At 32.5% G+C, this 16,626-nt stretch overlaps 1 protein-coding gene and 1 long non-coding RNA gene across 2 annotated transcripts; both read left to right on the plus strand.

The window, feature by feature from the left end:
- Positions 1-5,164: 5,164 nt before the first annotated feature.
- LOC128999744 (uncharacterized) lies at positions 5,165-6,576 on the plus strand. The gene is made up of 3 exons (XR_008491319.1): positions 5,165-5,253; positions 5,814-5,916; positions 6,503-6,576. It is a non-coding gene; the product is annotated as an uncharacterized LOC128999744 (long non-coding RNA).
- Positions 6,577-8,472: 1,896 nt separating this feature from the next.
- LOC129001880 (uncharacterized) lies at positions 8,473-14,630 on the plus strand. Its single transcript, XM_054429336.1, has 6 exons — positions 8,473-8,554; positions 9,267-9,361; positions 10,853-10,961; positions 11,909-11,982; positions 12,488-12,614; positions 14,378-14,630. The coding sequence occupies exons 2-6, from the start codon at positions 9,287-9,289 to the stop codon at positions 14,611-14,613; spliced, it is 621 nt and encodes a 206-aa protein (XP_054285311.1). The 5' UTR covers positions 8,473-8,554; positions 9,267-9,286; the 3' UTR covers positions 14,614-14,630.
- Positions 14,631-16,626: the final 1,996 nt, after the last annotated feature.

Here is a 16,626-nt window from a genome sequence, read left to right on the forward strand (position 1 = left end):
ATCATATATTGTAGAAAATTGCCAACATATTTTTGTATTATCAAATTGTTCAAAAGTATGAACAAGAGGTCATTAGACTTTGATTTCGTTCAGTGATTCTTTTTCATCTTTCAGGGTGGAGCCCACCCTTAAAGTATTCAATATATTATGTCAATTTAATTACCTCTTATTTAAAAAAAATCATAGACAGTCTGATTACATGTGCAGCTTTCTTCCTCGTCTGATGACAGAAAAGTGACGAGAAAAATTTAGGTTGAGCTTCATGCGAGTTTGTGACTGCATTAAATAATTATAAGTTATGTTAGATTAGGCAAGGTTTAGGTTAGGATGAACCGAGTTATTTAATTTATGTTACTTCTGTCTACTTCACACAATTAATCAAAAAAGTTGGTTAAAAACATAAATAGCAATAATAAAATATAAGCATTTTTTTCATTGAATATGATTCTAAGTTTAATATTGAGCGTGTCTTTACAAGGAAGAATGTGCAAGTTTTAGTTTTTCAAACATGTTATTTACTCTGCCTTGAATATATAGGATTTACATTTTTTATCTTCTTTAGGATGCTGGGCTCTAGGCTGGCACCGTTTTACACATTATTCTGGCTAACTTAAATTTGTTGTGGCATTATCACTTAGTATAATCTATTCGTACCAGAACCCTGCATTCTACTAGAATAGCTCGCCTACTGTACATTCTGTTTGATGTTTGCGTCAACTGGAAACCTTCCCCCCACTGAAGCTTTTAATTAATTAATTTTAATTGTATAACAGCGTTTCAATCGTTGTAGTTGATATTTTCCCATGATCTTCTAGTCAGCTAACAACTTTACATAATAATTTCATAAGAAATCCACTTTCAGATATCTAGCATTATTACTCTTGGGTATTTAATATATGAGGCTCAGTATTTGAGAAAGGAGGAAAATGAAGATGAAGAAAACGTGAAACAAAAACGCCATGTAAAACAATGTAAGTATATAATGTGTACACCTGGGTTTCAAGCAAGGTTGGTACATTCTGGGCTTATCAGCTATATAGGGTCTTCCCGAACACACTACTTATCATGGACCATTCAATTATCATTCAAAAAATTAAGGTACCATTCATGGACTAAAGACAAATTGAAATATCATGTTTAAAATTTACAAAACGATATCCTTTATACTGTATAATTACAGCTGATTTTCAATATAAACTATTTTTTATTGATAAACATAAAAACTAATTGGTATTAATAATGTAATACGATATACTCAGAAAAACTTTTCATGATTGGTTTCAAAATCGTGGCTGTTTATTTTTTTTATTTAAATAACAAAACCTACATCTATTGAGAGGTTCTTAAATGAGGGAGAAAAGGGGGTTTAAAGATGCTTTATGTAAACAATTTGCGCTCATTGCATAACAAGCAAATACAACAGCTGATTGTTTTAGCTAAATAGGAGGGATGTTACCCAATGTCCACAGGTATTGGTTGATACAGTGTGTCCTAAAAATGAATGGTCCCTTTTATAAAAAAATTATTAAATTAGTATCGATAAAAGTTAAACAAAATTGTCTAAATTAGTCACTGCTACTGTATTTTTGTTTAACTATGTAGTATGTATCTTTTTCAAACTTTAAATGTTTTAAAAATTACCTACCTTATGTTTTCAACTAAAAAATATGAAAATATTTTGTTTCTCAAAAAAGTTCTTCACGTTAGTAATCTATCTACAAATTTGTATTTAAGTAAGACTATTGTTATCTAAATAAAAGCTTTTTGTTAAATAATGGTGGCTGTACGTATGGGTAACTTTTGAGTTCTAGAAGTTTTTAACATGATATTTGAATGAGACCTTAATATATCGTATGAGAAGTTTTGGACACCCTCTATCTTAAAATTAACTAGCTTAGGCATGTTTAAGCTTTAGACTTCATCACGACCACATTATCTTTACTGTTGATGTTCACAATGATTAAACTATTTTGTGCAATTATTTCAACACTTATATATTTTTGGTATGTTAACAAAGTTCGTTATAATTTAGAACAGTTTAAAAAAAATTAAGTTTAGTTTAAAAAAAATACTCTGCAAGATGTTTTGTATTAAAGTAGGCCTATTTGCCGAAAATTTACACTACAAATTTTACTTGTTTTAAAAGATGATTGAATTTTTTAATTATTTGGAAATAAGGTACTATTTTGACTGTTGGTTATCGAGACCAATTTGTAAATGCAATGGTCTCCAAACAAAAACTATGGTTTTAATCTACTGCTAGTTTTAAACTAAAAAAAAATGTATAATAACATATCACTTTTATAAACAAACATAGTAAGCGGGCAATAACTACAACACTGTAACATTACTAAATTGAGTTAAAACTGAAAATTGAGTAAGTATAGTCTTAAAATGTATTAATAAAAGTTGTTTGATATTTATTAAATAAAATAATTCTTTCAGTTCTTGTCATCCTTGTGGTATGTCAAGTTTTGAAAATCATTGCTGGGCTGGTTATTTTGATATCTGTTTGGAAGGTAAGTATGATTAATAACTTGCAACCTTAAAACAAACCTATGCTTACAAAGGGCTTCAAGGATTAAACTTTATCCTAAACTACAAAACGATTTATTATAACAAACATTTGACATATTTCCAGTAATTCGTCCATTATCTTTAATTTAAATTTCAAAACGTTATTTACTATGGTAGCCTGAACACTTTAAAACGGTTTAAACTGATTTACTATCCACTAATTAAATTTGTTCCAAAAACACATTGATTTATGCACCAAGGGATGCTTGAACCATTTTATTTGATAGATGTGTTAAACAAAATCGAACACTTAATGCTAATTCAAGAAGTGAAGAGGTATGTGACAAATAGTACCAATAAATCGAACTTATAAGCATTACTTGCATAAAGTCTTAATTATGAGGAAACTATAGATTGATGTAGGACGATGGTTGAGTGTACGTATTAAAAAAAATATATACACAGAAAAACTTAGAGAAAAAGGTATCAAATTTTTATATACAAAGTATCGCTAAATTAATCCGAATCAAAAGTGATCGATCTTCATGTTAAATAATAATTGCATCAGCTATATCCAAGCTATTTTGTCAAAACCCAATCCCAACATTTTTGTTTGAGAATATATATTACTTAGTGAGCATTTTTACAAGTTAACTGTAACGTATTTATTTTTAAATATATGTCTTTTCTATATTTGGTTTGATTTTTAACTCCAGATTTTACTCACAATCACCATTTAATAGTGAAATGTTTGACAGGAATTGCCCAGACTGTTAATAGCTGCAGCTGTTACATTGTTTTCTGTTTTCGTCTTTCAAATTATTGTTGAACTCATAAGGTTTGCCGCCTCCGGTATTGGATCTCAGGGGTTGATTTCAGCTGTTGTCTCGTTTTGTAAGTATATTGATCTTGCCCTCTTCAAAATAAGATAATGTGACTTTTTCACCAATATTCCCTTTAAAACTATTTTCTCTCTTTCATTCATTAAAACTCTATTTAATTAACATGATCATTATTTACATAATATTAATACTATATATTTAAATAGAAAAACATTTTCAAGCCTTATTTAAAAGATTTTTAAAACCTAACAATGCAAATCAAATGCTGTGTTCAAGATATTCCATGATATAAATTAATATTTAAACTTCAACAGTTTTCACAAATACAAAAGGTTACTACAAATGATAGAAGTTGTAGTTTTGTACAAGGGTTTATAATTCATCATAGATGGATTTTAAGTGAACATTAAATTCACAGAAGAGTTTGTTTGATGTTTTATCCAACATTGCCGGATTCTAGCCCGGGATTGTTTTTTTTCACATTGCTTCAGGCTAGGAATTTGGGTTGCGGTATTATCACTTATACAGGGTGTCCATAAAAAACGTTTCAGGACTTTGGGGAATGAATTCTCATACTAAAAGGAAGAAAAATGTTTTTCTGAAGGTATGTTCGAAAATGCATATTTACCCAGTTATCCACCATTTTGTTTTTTATACAAAAATATTTTTATCTGTGAAGTAAAATTTAAGGGTTCCACGACTAACTTTGCCTTATTTTTGCACAAAAAACTTTATATTTCAGTTACCTTTTTTCCGATCTGTTTGATCTTGGTATCGTTACAGGATTTTGGGGAATGAATTCTCATACTAAAAGGAAGAAAAAAGTTTTTGAAGGTATGTCCAAAAATGCATATTTACCCAGCTATCCGCCATTTTGTTTTTATACAAAAATATTTTTATCTGTGAAGTAAAAATTAAGGGTTCCACGACTAACTTTGCCTTATTTTTACACAAAAAACTTTATATTTCAGTTACCTTTTTTCCGATCTGTTTGATCTTGGTATCGTTTGATAGGGAATTAAAAATGCTACAGAAAAATATTCTTAACATTTTTTTTTTCATAGAATTAGCCGTTTTTGAGTTATTTAAGTTAGAAAAATTCAAACAGCTGCCATTTTAAAATTTACAATTGGAACAACTTTATCATGTTTTTCTATTATAGGTCTTGTGTATGTTAATCATGAATAATCAATCATCAACTATAATCATCAAACGAAAAACTTCACATATAAAAATATTTTTGTATAAAAAACAAAATGGTGGATAACTGGATAAATATGCATTTTCGGACATACCTTCAGATAAACTGTATTCTTCCTTTTAGTATGAGGATTCATTTCCCAAAGTTCTGAAAAGTTTTTTATGGACACCCTGTATAACATAAATGGGTTATTAGCGGAATTTGAAGCCGCAACCTCTAACACTAGATTGGATCATTCCTCATAGTCATAGAACGGAGATAAATGTTTATTTATTTTTAGATGTTTAACTAATATTTCAAGTTCAAGTTTATTTCAGTTTTGGTTCTCTATTTCACTTCAATTCTCTGGAGCTACGCTCAACAACTGCTAGAAGAAGAAGAAGAAGAGTTTGATTATTATGACGATGAATGGGACGACCAGGATCCTTACGGATATCGATAATTTATTGACATGTTTACCTTACTCCAACAACACCATAATAGAATGATGCAATAAATAAATATATTTTAATTACAACAAACTATATCATAGCTGTTAAAATGTTTGAAATAACATTGAAGCTTGTTGCTATGTGCTGAGTTGAATCTTTCTTTGTAAATTTTTAAAAATTTAAAATGGTTTTTGCACTTTCAAAATGCCTGTTTTGTATAAATCTGCGCTTGGCCAGTACTCTAATAGGTGTTGCAGGCTCTGTAAGTAACAATGTCATAAAAAAATTTTATTTTGTGAGACATTTGATTACACCAGACTAATATATTACAATCTTGACATGTACATGATTGGAAGAATGAATATGATGGATTATGTCATTATAATTTTCAAGCATTATGATAATAACAGCATCACCTTTTCATTGTTTAATCATGAGTTGGACAATGGGTACAATGAGTGTTTTGAAAATTCGAAGTTATTGGATAGCAAATTGTTGTTTCTACCTTTTAAAATTTAGTATATAAAAAAACATTTACCAAACTGGGTTTCACGATAAATGTATATTTTATGTGTGCTTACTTTCGGTTTATAAAAACAGTTTACACCAAGAGGAGATTTTTTTAGTAAATATTTGTAAATAAATATACATTTTCTTGTGAATCAGTTTTAGTTGTATTCCGGGTTTACCAAAATGTTTGCTAAGATCACATGTAATGTTAGCATAATGATTATGTTGCGTTTCCGTGATTCATTGGGAGTAAAACTATATGAAAACAAGACGACTTAATAATAATCTTCTATTGTGCAAAATCCTTTACAGATTGTATCCGTAGTTTGGTTGGCATATCTCGTAGTAACCTACAATAATGAGTTGGAAGGAGATTTCATATTGACGGGTAGAGAATTGAGGTACCACCGGTCATGTAAGTTTACTATTAATATATGGAAATGTAATAACATTGAATGCTTAAACACATTATTATATATTTAAACTTATCTTCCGTTTGATTGTACTTGTCGTTTATGTATAGCAATTTTTTTATCATTAATCAACTCAAATGATAAAACTAGCACATAAACAAACTTCAATATAGGATTCATCAAGATTACAGTAATATGATTTACCATAAACGATATTGCCTATTTGAAAAAAGAATAGCAAAAAATTCCATAAGAAGAAAGAAAATGTTGAAAAGATAAATTTCTCTCGAAATAATATTTTAAAGGTTTCCCATAATTGTATACTGGTTTACAATACTTCAAGTGTGTGTGTATTTTTTTTTTTAGCTAGACATACCTTTGCGCACATCTAGCTTAAGGTAAAAAGAGAAAAATGCTATAGGAACTATTTATGATGAACTAAGAAAAATTATTTATTTTTAATTGCTCACTTTAATCAGAGAGTTGATTCTTTTGTATCATAGTTATCTACAAGTAACTGGTATTCAGATTTTTATATGATTGTATAACCTTTGTATATACAAATAATATAATTAAATCTTTATGTAGGGTTTAGGTTTCTGGTGCTGTTTGGAATTTTAGAAGCCTTGATATCTGTTGTGGTGTTAGTGGGAGTTTTGAGGGTATGTGCCTTTTTATTATCTTTTTTTATAACTTTATAATTTTAATGCTTTACTATTATGTAGAAAGATTATGAAAAAAGGTTAACAGGTTAAACTTTTAACCATAGGCTGCTATGTGTAAGAACTACTGTAAGTAAATGTCACTATAGGAAAGACGTTATTGCCGTTGTTGAGACCTAGACTTTTGGCCGATATACCTTTTTCATTTTTATGTTTACATAGGCCAACAATACTGTTCGTTTGATTGTTTATACATAGATTTTTAAGTTTACAATTAAACATCAGCTTGAAAACAAATCATTTTGTTTATTGAAGCGTTTTGCTACCGTTATAAGTTATGAAAAAAATAAACTTTTCATTTAAATTCCCCATGTTATTCTTGAAAAAACAGAAAACTGCATTACTTTGCTTGCTTATGGGTTTATGAGTTAAAAATATTAGCAAAAATTATTTATTTCGCCCCATACTATTAACATTTGGCCAGAAACACGTATTACCTTCCCCGTAGCAACAAACCATAGTACTCGTCATATTGTGATTTAAAAGGAGAATATGTATATATATATGTCTTTTTATAGAAATATTTGGGTACAAATCCAGTCAGAAAACTGAATTATGCAGGTTGGCATAAGTACAATTTCAATAATTTTAATGTATCGGCAAATTATGTTAAATTTAGTAAGTTAGTAATTAATTAAGTGTAATATAATGTAGTTGTAGGTTTGGTCTTTTCAATCGCTTTTTTATAGTAAGATGACTTGGAAACGATATGTTCCAGAAAGCTGCTCACTACTTCTTCACGGCGGCAACGTGTTTTCTGGTGCTCGCTATTTTTAAATGGGTTGAAGTAATTGTCAGATATTTCGTTGTGAATGAGAATAAATACGATTTAGCTATTTACTCAATTGTTATATGTAAGTATATATTCATATAAATTAAGATCCTACAAATAAAGATACGAAGAGTAAATAACATTTCGTCAATTAACACTTGAAACATATAAGAGGTGGCAATAGTGATTGACTTCGATTGGACACTACAATCAACGACTCTATGGGTGAATCAACACCGTAAAATCAGTGACTGATTAAACAGCTATTAAAAAAGAACAATGTACGACGTACGTGTTGACATTCAAACTTTCAAAAGTTCAGTAAAATATCTATAATCCTACATTCAAGCTTGCTTTCTAGTTAGTATTTACTTTTATAACACTAGTTTTAGTTGTTCTCGCATATAATTTTCAAGAGGAAATTTTGCGTGTTTATTGTATGTATAATATTTTATTTCAGTGATCACAATATACTTCTCGCTCGTGCTATGGTCCTATGGTGCTGAACTCCGAGACAAAGAAGAGTTGGAAAAACGGAATGCAAAAGTTTAAGATGAACTGAAACCTAATGTTTGTGTGTGTACTGTAAACCTTTGTCTATATTTAAATGTATTTGTGAATGGATTCATCTTATTTTATTATGTAAAGAGGTACATGTTAAACTTAGTGTTAAAGTTAAAAAAGGTGTATTTCTGTTCAAAAGGTCTATGATACGTTCGTAATTTGTATGAGCACAATTTTGTAGATTATTTTAGGAGATCTGACACATAGATAATCCGTGGAATTAGTGATTACCAGGCAATATTGAAAATCAAATATTTATTTTAGGCAGCAGATATATTATAGTTATGTTATAGATATTTTCATCAATATAAAACAACGGGTTTTGTGGTGTTGTTGGAAAATGAAAAGAAAACGTTGAAAATAACCCAAATAGAAGTTTAGACAGTTTTACCAAAAATTAAATAAATTTATTGATCAATGTAATAAAAAGTTTATAAAGCTTTTTAACACTGAAACAATTCTATAACCGTTGCTTAGCGCTAAGTAACAACATTTTTAAACTAAAATTTATCTAATAGTGTTTTAAATTCTAGTGGTAAATCATTCGTCTTGTAAGGGAGAAGAAAATTAAATACACATCAGGTAAACATAATTCAACAATAATCTAATTTTTAAGAGTGAGGACTTTTATTTCATCAATAATTCAAACTTACTGGTTTGTAGTAGATAAACATAAAAATATGTGGACGAGATTGGACATATTGAATTCATTTCACAAACGCTAAAGAATAGTTTCAAAGAGATAGTTGATATGTATATTATTTAAAAAATAAACAGAATAGAATACATTAGAACCTTACTATACATCATAAAACCCAAGACGTTGATATCAACTATGTGAGATGGTAATGTAGTTAGTTTTTGATTTTATGCGAAAATTACTTTGTAAAGAGTAAAACATAGATATGTTATTTGTAATAACAAAACTACCATTGTACAATACCAGTTATGAATGTCAAGGATGCTTTCTGTTTGTAGTTAATAGCGATTGCTTTCATAACCTATTGTTTTCTATAATGCAAAAGTACATGTCATGCATTCAACAAAATATATGGTATGGCCCAACATAATATCAAATGTTAGAAAAAAAATACTAAAATATAAGTCAAACATATCCATTCATAGATTCGTATAAATAACAATGATTTAGCTAACAGAAAGAAAAAAGTAGGTCCTGTTACAAATAGAATTTTTTACTACGTAAGTATATATTTTTAATGTTCAAGTAACACTGGGGTATCAAGTGTAGTCTTGAAGAGAAATAAAAAAATTAAAACTAATTCTAACTTTTCAGCTGACTTCTAACTTTATTTGATGGCTTTGCTAAGAAAATTCTGTTTCTTTCTTCCACTGTGGCTCGGCTGTTATTTGTTTGCAGTTTTTCAAATCGTAAGTTAATATAAATAGTTTTTTTAAATGTAGATATATTGGTCAATTGAAATTCTAGTATCATATTTCATTCATCATTTAAGTAAATATTAATATTTTATTTTCTACCGCGGTTAGACATATTAATGCTTATCGTCCTCAATCGAATTAGCAAAAGCTAACCCGGATTTTAAGTAATTTGTGAGTGTATACTTCTACAGAGTTTCACTTTTAACTATACAAGCTAAGACCCCCGTTTAAGTGTGCAATCAGTGGACGTGCCCCATCCTAATTAATTAATTAGTCACTCTCTCCTTATAGATTGCACGTATATGTATCATTGTTGTTAGTATTTTCTGTTTAAACGAGCTGTCAACAAAAACTTAAAGTTATGACAATATTTCCATTTATAATTCAAGCAAAGTTTAAGCGGTTAAACATTTATTGTAAACAAAAAGCTGCCAAGATGAATTAAAACATGTAAACATTGTTAGTTGCCTATTCTTTTCCCAAAAAGTCGAACAGGAAAATAAATAATTTTGCATAACCTTTCTTTTGAAGGCTCGAGGGCAGAGCCTCAATTTGCTTAAATCATTGGTTATAGAATTTAATTATTTCTTATAATCAATGGCAAAATTACAGAATAATAAACTAACCTTAAAGTTCTATAGAATATTTTTACATTTCAATCGTAATATTTTTATTTTTTTTATATAGTTAAAATAATTACATTGTAATAAAACAAACTAAAAATGATAAAGAAAGCTCTAAAAAATAACATCTAGCATGATGTTTACGATGTATAATTTAATAGTCTTTCATCCTCTTACCAAATAAATGAACGTATCAATGAGTATAGCATTACACACAGTATAAATAAGTTAATCCTATGCATGTCATTATTATCCAAATTCTGAATTTGTGTCAGAAACGCCTATGTTTCCAGCAATACCAAAGCTAGTGTAGAATGTTAGTGTCTGCTGCTAGACAGTTCAAAATGTAAACTTATTTTCTAAAAAACCGAATTCGTAAACTAAAATTATGGCTTCAACATTCTCTAGTTCTCAAAATTATCTTTCTTTTAACACAAAAATCATGAATATCCAAGTGGTTGATTCTGAATCGTGAAATAAATAAACCCTATCACGTTTTCATATATATGATTTTAAATTATTACAAACTTTGTTGTTTTTACTTTTGTAAATTTTACGTTATTGGTAGTTTTCTAGAGGCTAACTGGAAGAATGGACCATGATAAGAGGTCTTAATTTTGCCTCAATAAAGAAGAGTTTTCAATTGATTTACAGAACACTGGATCTCTTCAGAAATATTTTAGGCCAACTTCTAGTTAAACTAAATTATCAACCATAGTAATAAAAACTACATGTACTTATTAATTGGTTTGGAACAGAACATACTTCAACCCAATATTAACTGTATTCATGAATAATATCTTATATTTCCAACATAAAGAACTTATTTCTTATTAACTTATATCATTGGTTATTTAAGGCAAGCAATTTATGGAGGATTCACAAATGCAAAGAGATATTAGATCAATTGGGACCGGAGGAAAATGAAGACGACGAAAACATTGAACAGAGGACCAGAGTACTAATAAGTATGAAACCAAAATACTGTATTTACATATAATTAGTAGTATATTTGGCTGACTTTAAAGGTTATTTTACGTTAAATTACCACAAGAACGATTTTTGTCTTTCCACGATCATTCAGCATACGTTTAACAAACACTTTAGTAAAATATACTGTGTGAAGAAGACGTACTTTTGGATTTTCCCTGTTATGTATTCCTCAATTAAGTGTCGTTTTTATCATTGAGGGACAAAATGACTGATTGATATTTCTCACTTATATGTCCTCTTTAACAATATTTAGACAAGAAGAATGTTTGAGAAGGTACATATTGCAATTGGAACCTTATTTCAGCCCTTTAGAAAACGGTGTAGGGTTTTTAAATGTATCAACCTCCTTTATTGGATAGTACTATAAGTATATGAGGTTTTATTCTAATTTCTTGCTTGAATATTTTCTTTTTCATAGGAAAAACAAACAAATTATCTCGTCTCTAAAACAAGGTATATTTTATTGAATTGTTTCTTGACTGTATACAAACATCACACTCCAGTTTGAAATTCGTCACAATTTTGTTTTAGAAATGTTTCCAAGTGTCCCACGAACAAACGAGAAACAATTGGCAAACATACAGTAAATTATGTTTCTCTGAAACATTTTAACAGTGACAGAGATTTTTTAATTGATAGCTAAAAACGGAGCCGTACGCGGGTTACTGCTTCGGTTTTAGCCAGTCCGTTCGCGTCCAACCATAACCTAATAGATAAAATTAATATTCTGATTCAAGCAACAGAATTCTAAAGCCATTGTAATAAACCCGATCCTCTACTTCATCTAATATAATCTAGATGCTAATAGTGAAGTGGGAAAATGAATTGGAGCTTATAAGGTGGTGAATTCACAAAAACACCTTTTTTATGATACGAGCAACATGTTTCCAACTAAAATCAATAATTTAAAAATGGTTTTCAGTTAATATACTCCGTGTTGTTTCGGATGCAGTTGCCATTGTGGTCTCTATTGGAGTTATTTACGCTACGATTAAGGTAAAAACTGTATATTTTTTACATTTTTTAATCTAGACGTATTTTTATAAGTAAATTCTGCTAAATTACTGTTCACTATTTATTATTTGGATCTATACAAGACTACAACTTCTCAACGAGCATTATATGCAAAATAAAAAAAATATTGTGTGTATTGCGAATTTCACAAGTGACCGAAATTGAAGCATCAAAAACTTTTAACTTTTTCTGTTCCCAAACAATAAAATAAGAAAAAATACATAGATTTTTTGAAATTTTTATTCACGTGAATTGATTGCAATAAATCCTAGTAGGAAACACATTTGAGGTGGTCAATACTTCTAAGAATTTACATCATCTTAAAATGATGAGTGGATATTTAACTATTTTATTTTAGTTTTGCTACATTGTACACTAGAGTAGGATTTTCATGTAACTGAAAGTTATTTAGTGTATTTCGCATTATTCTAAACTGCATTACAGTTCTATATTTTCCAACTCTACCAAACCTTTAATGTTTGTTTAGAAAGTCTCCATAGTTCTAAAGGTAGCTGGAGTGTTTGTGGCCATACTACATTCCTTTCAGTTTATCGTCTATGGATTACCATATAGTGGGGAGAGGTGGCCATGGTTCTATGAACTACTACTTTTAGGTAAGTATGATTACCATAAGAAAATGAACTACTTGATTAATTTGATTAAGAATGCAACCAGCCATAATAATAAGTATATAACTAACCGTTGTTGAACCATTTGACATAAGTTAGTAAAATTGGCAGTTTAGTAAAATATTGTAACAGGTCTAGTTTGATTTACTCTTTGCCTTGTCTTATGAACCGTTAGGGGGAGCGGGAATGGCCTATCTCGCCAATGTTAAATTTCTTCATCTTTAGGTACAATTTCTTAAAAAGGTTAAAAGCTATGACCTTCAAAGGTGTAGGCTATAGTTATCAAACCTTTATGTGTAAACAGACCCAATTTCAGAATGTTCCATTAAGTATTACCTTATAAACTGTTTTTATATGACACAAAAAGTTTACAAAAGTCATATTTTTTTTTCTTGAAAACTAGCAATTTTACAGTAATGCAAATGGGTCTAAATATTACTTATAACCCAACAGTTATGTATAAAAAAATGCAAGCCTATAGGTTAATTAGTTCCAGAGATATGTGTATTGTGTACCTTTATTATAATTAAGTTAAACTTTCGGAAAAAGTGGGGGGAAAGGGTAGGGTACAACCCTGTATCACCTACCGCAAGCAATATTTATCATAAATTAGGCCTTTCTATATTGAGGATCATAACGCTGCCTCTTCGTCCACTTTCTGTATGAGCATTCTTTTTTCTTCTAGCTACTCTAGCCTCCTTCGTGATACTTGCAGCTGCTTTGTCACTTTTCTACAACATTTTCCAATGTCATGAGTAGCCTATACTATAGTTCGGCCGCTTAGAAAACGACCTTCTCCACCATTGGTTTAGCATCAGCGCGCAGGTCGTTTTCTAAGCGGCCGAACTATACCTCCCGTTTTGAAATAACACGGACTCAAAACTAGCTGTCGCGATATTTTATATATATTTTTTTCAAAGTGCTTACATCAGCAATACATATATTAATGCTATAAAATATATATAATGCAAAAAATTTTGTAAATAGAAATAATCGGTCTGGCTCCGACTAAAGGGTTTTTTATTAGACTAATCATTAGACTAAAAGTGTCAATACTTAAGATTTAAAACTAACACTGTACAGCATTTATGTCATTACCCTTAGGAAATGAACCGTAGTTATTTGCTTTGCGTAGCACTGTAACGTTTCGTATGTCAAATATAGCGATAAGAGAGTCTATAGTTTATTAACCCTAAAACATCGACACACAATCAGTTATTTCCACTGTAATAGAACTCAATGTTTGAGACAGATTTACTCTTGGGTGCATTTACTATAGCAATACATAATTAAAATATAATTGTATACTGAAGAAGTTCATATTAGAATGCCTGTATAGTTATTAATTGTCATTGACTAAAATTAGCTGGTTAGGACTATTTACTAAAGACACAATAATCATCTAAGCCAGTTGTTAATTATTACCACCAATGAGAGAATATCAACATCTATACAGTTAAAAAAGAAAATCTTACGTTAACTCAAGGGATATTCTGAACAGCTAATTAAAGTTGGCTTTGCCTCAATTTATTTCTCATCATAAATTTATACCTTTCAAGCAGGTATTCTACTTAAATTCATACTTTCGTACATCAATGGGATGTATTGTGTAGCCTTAGGAGAGTATGGTCTTCCTGCCAACCTGTTACAGGAGTCAATTATGAAGCGTCGACCTTGTACAATACTATCTTAATCTTGTGTCTTAATTTGCGAATTGTACATTTCATAACGACTACTTCTCATTGCAGTAATCCTCCTGTACTTCGCCGCAGTATGGTACAGCTATGGGGAATTCATTGAGACCAACCAACAGGTAACGCACCCTCTTGGGGGTGGAAATGAAAACACGACACCGATGAACCAGCCTGAGGGAGGAAGAAATCCTGGCCAAGGTCCTTCAACAATTCCCTCAGCACCTCCTTTAAACACCCCTCTGCTGCCTTCGAACACACAAATGCCTACGCCGAACCAGACTTCTGTGTAGTCTAACAAGAACTAGTAAAGCAGTTTAATCTGTGAGTTTTATTAACAATTAAAAGTTGAAAGCATTTTGAAAGAGAGTTTTTTTCTAAGGGAGAGGAGGGAAAATGCTTTTACGCACACAGGTAGCCGTCCTGTAGTGTGAGACTCCTGAAACTATCACAAACTACTCACTAAAAAACCCCCTCTACTCTGTTGGACACAGACCTGGAATTGTTTGTCACATTACTTCAAGTCAGGCCAACATGTGACCTAAGTCCTCAAGGCTCGCACTGTTTTTGGTATTTAGATACTTTATAACCTACACCGCATCCTGGTCAAGGTTGAGCTTCTTGTCGCGGAGAATACCCTGGATGTAAAGTGAAACACAGGTCCAATTGTCCTCACCCTTCGTCATCATCGGTATGACCGTGTCCACTGACAGCACTCCTACTAACTGTTGAACCTTCAGGCGGGGCCTTTCCCAACGCTGGCAGTGGGAAAAGGTATGTTCCACGTCATCGGGAATGCCTGGGCAGTATATGCAATCGGGTGACACGGTTTTGCCCATCCTAAACAGGTACGACCGGAAAAAACCGGGACCCGTCAAAAATTGGGTGAGGTAGAAGTCCACCTCTCCGCACCGCCGATTAACCCAAGGTTGGACTTGCTGTATCAGTCGCCTGGTCCAGCGTCCCCGAGTCTCCTGTTCCCAGCTCTCCTGCCACAGCTGTTTAGGTGCGGATGCGTTCCTCTGTTCGTGCCTGGTCCTCCCCACGGCGCTGATAAATTGCTTTTCTCTCCGCCGCCAAAAGTTTGACGTGGATGACTCCAGCAACCACCAGGACGGCGGGTTCGGACACTGTTCGGTAGGCGGATGCAACTCTTAGTGCTGCCTGACGCTGCACTCGTTCGAGCCGCATCCTTTATACCTCCTTATTGAGAGCGTCTGCCCACACCTCAGCACCATACAAGAGTACGGACTAGACAGAAGACATTAACAGCCCTCTACGGCTGGACCGAGGACCTCCGATATTGGCCATCAACCGGCTAAGAGAGAAGACCACCCTAGCGGCCTTGTCCGCCGTACGGAAAATCTGTTCCCGCCAGCAAAGCTTGATGTCCACCATAACCCCAAGTTACTTGGCAGAACGAACAGTTTGAACCTCGACGGCTCTCACCCTCAACGGCGGCACGATGGTGTCAATCCGTTTTTTGTCAAAATCACGATCTCGGTTTTGCTCAGAGCAAGCGAGAGACCGTGGTCTGCCATCCATGCGTTTATGGTACGCATAACTCGGTTTAGCTTTAGCTGAGCCAGCTGAACGCTACGTGCAGCTATCAAAGCTGCAACGTCGTCTGCGTACCCAACCAAAACAGTTTCCTCAGGCATTTCAGACCTCAAAAGGCTGTCATAAGCGAGGTTCCAGAGGTCTGGGCCGAGTATGGAACCCTGGGCAGCACCAGAAGTGACACTCATCGTCCGCGGGCCCTCCGCAGTGTCATACGTGAGGAGGTGAAACCGGAGATAATCCTCTATGATGCACATGAGATATGCCGGAACGTGGAAGGTGTTCTCCAGAGCATCCAGCATATCGCACCACCTCGCGGAATTAAACGCATATCGAGCGTTACGAGTAGCACAACCCTACGAAAGTAGTGGTTAAAGTCTTTAGCTCTCATCACGGCTTGCTTCACCCCCTCAACAGCGTCAACCGTAGATCGCCCCATCCTGAATCCATACTGGCGAGGGGACAGGTCCCCCACAGCGACCACGGCTGAATTCAGTCGGGAACGGATCAACTTCTCGAGGACTTTGCCAGCCGTATCCAACATACACAGAGGTCTGTAAGAGGATGGCAGATCTGGGTCTCCCTTCCCCTTCCCAACAAGCACAAGCCTAGCAGTTTTCCAGCACGACGGGAAAACTTCTTCGACTAGGCAAGCGTTACATGCGCAAAAGGATCAAAGGGTTGATAGTCAAAACCTTCTTGAGGACTTCGCCGGGTACCCCATCGGGTCCAGTAGCCTTATTGTT

Source organism: Macrosteles quadrilineatus, unplaced genomic scaffold, assembly GCF_028750875.1.
Source record: "Macrosteles quadrilineatus isolate MER2022 unplaced genomic scaffold, UCM_ALF_1.0 Scaffold_8__2_contigs__length_117827958, whole genome shotgun sequence".
Lineage (NCBI taxonomy): Eukaryota > Metazoa > Arthropoda > Insecta > Hemiptera > Cicadellidae > Macrosteles > Macrosteles quadrilineatus.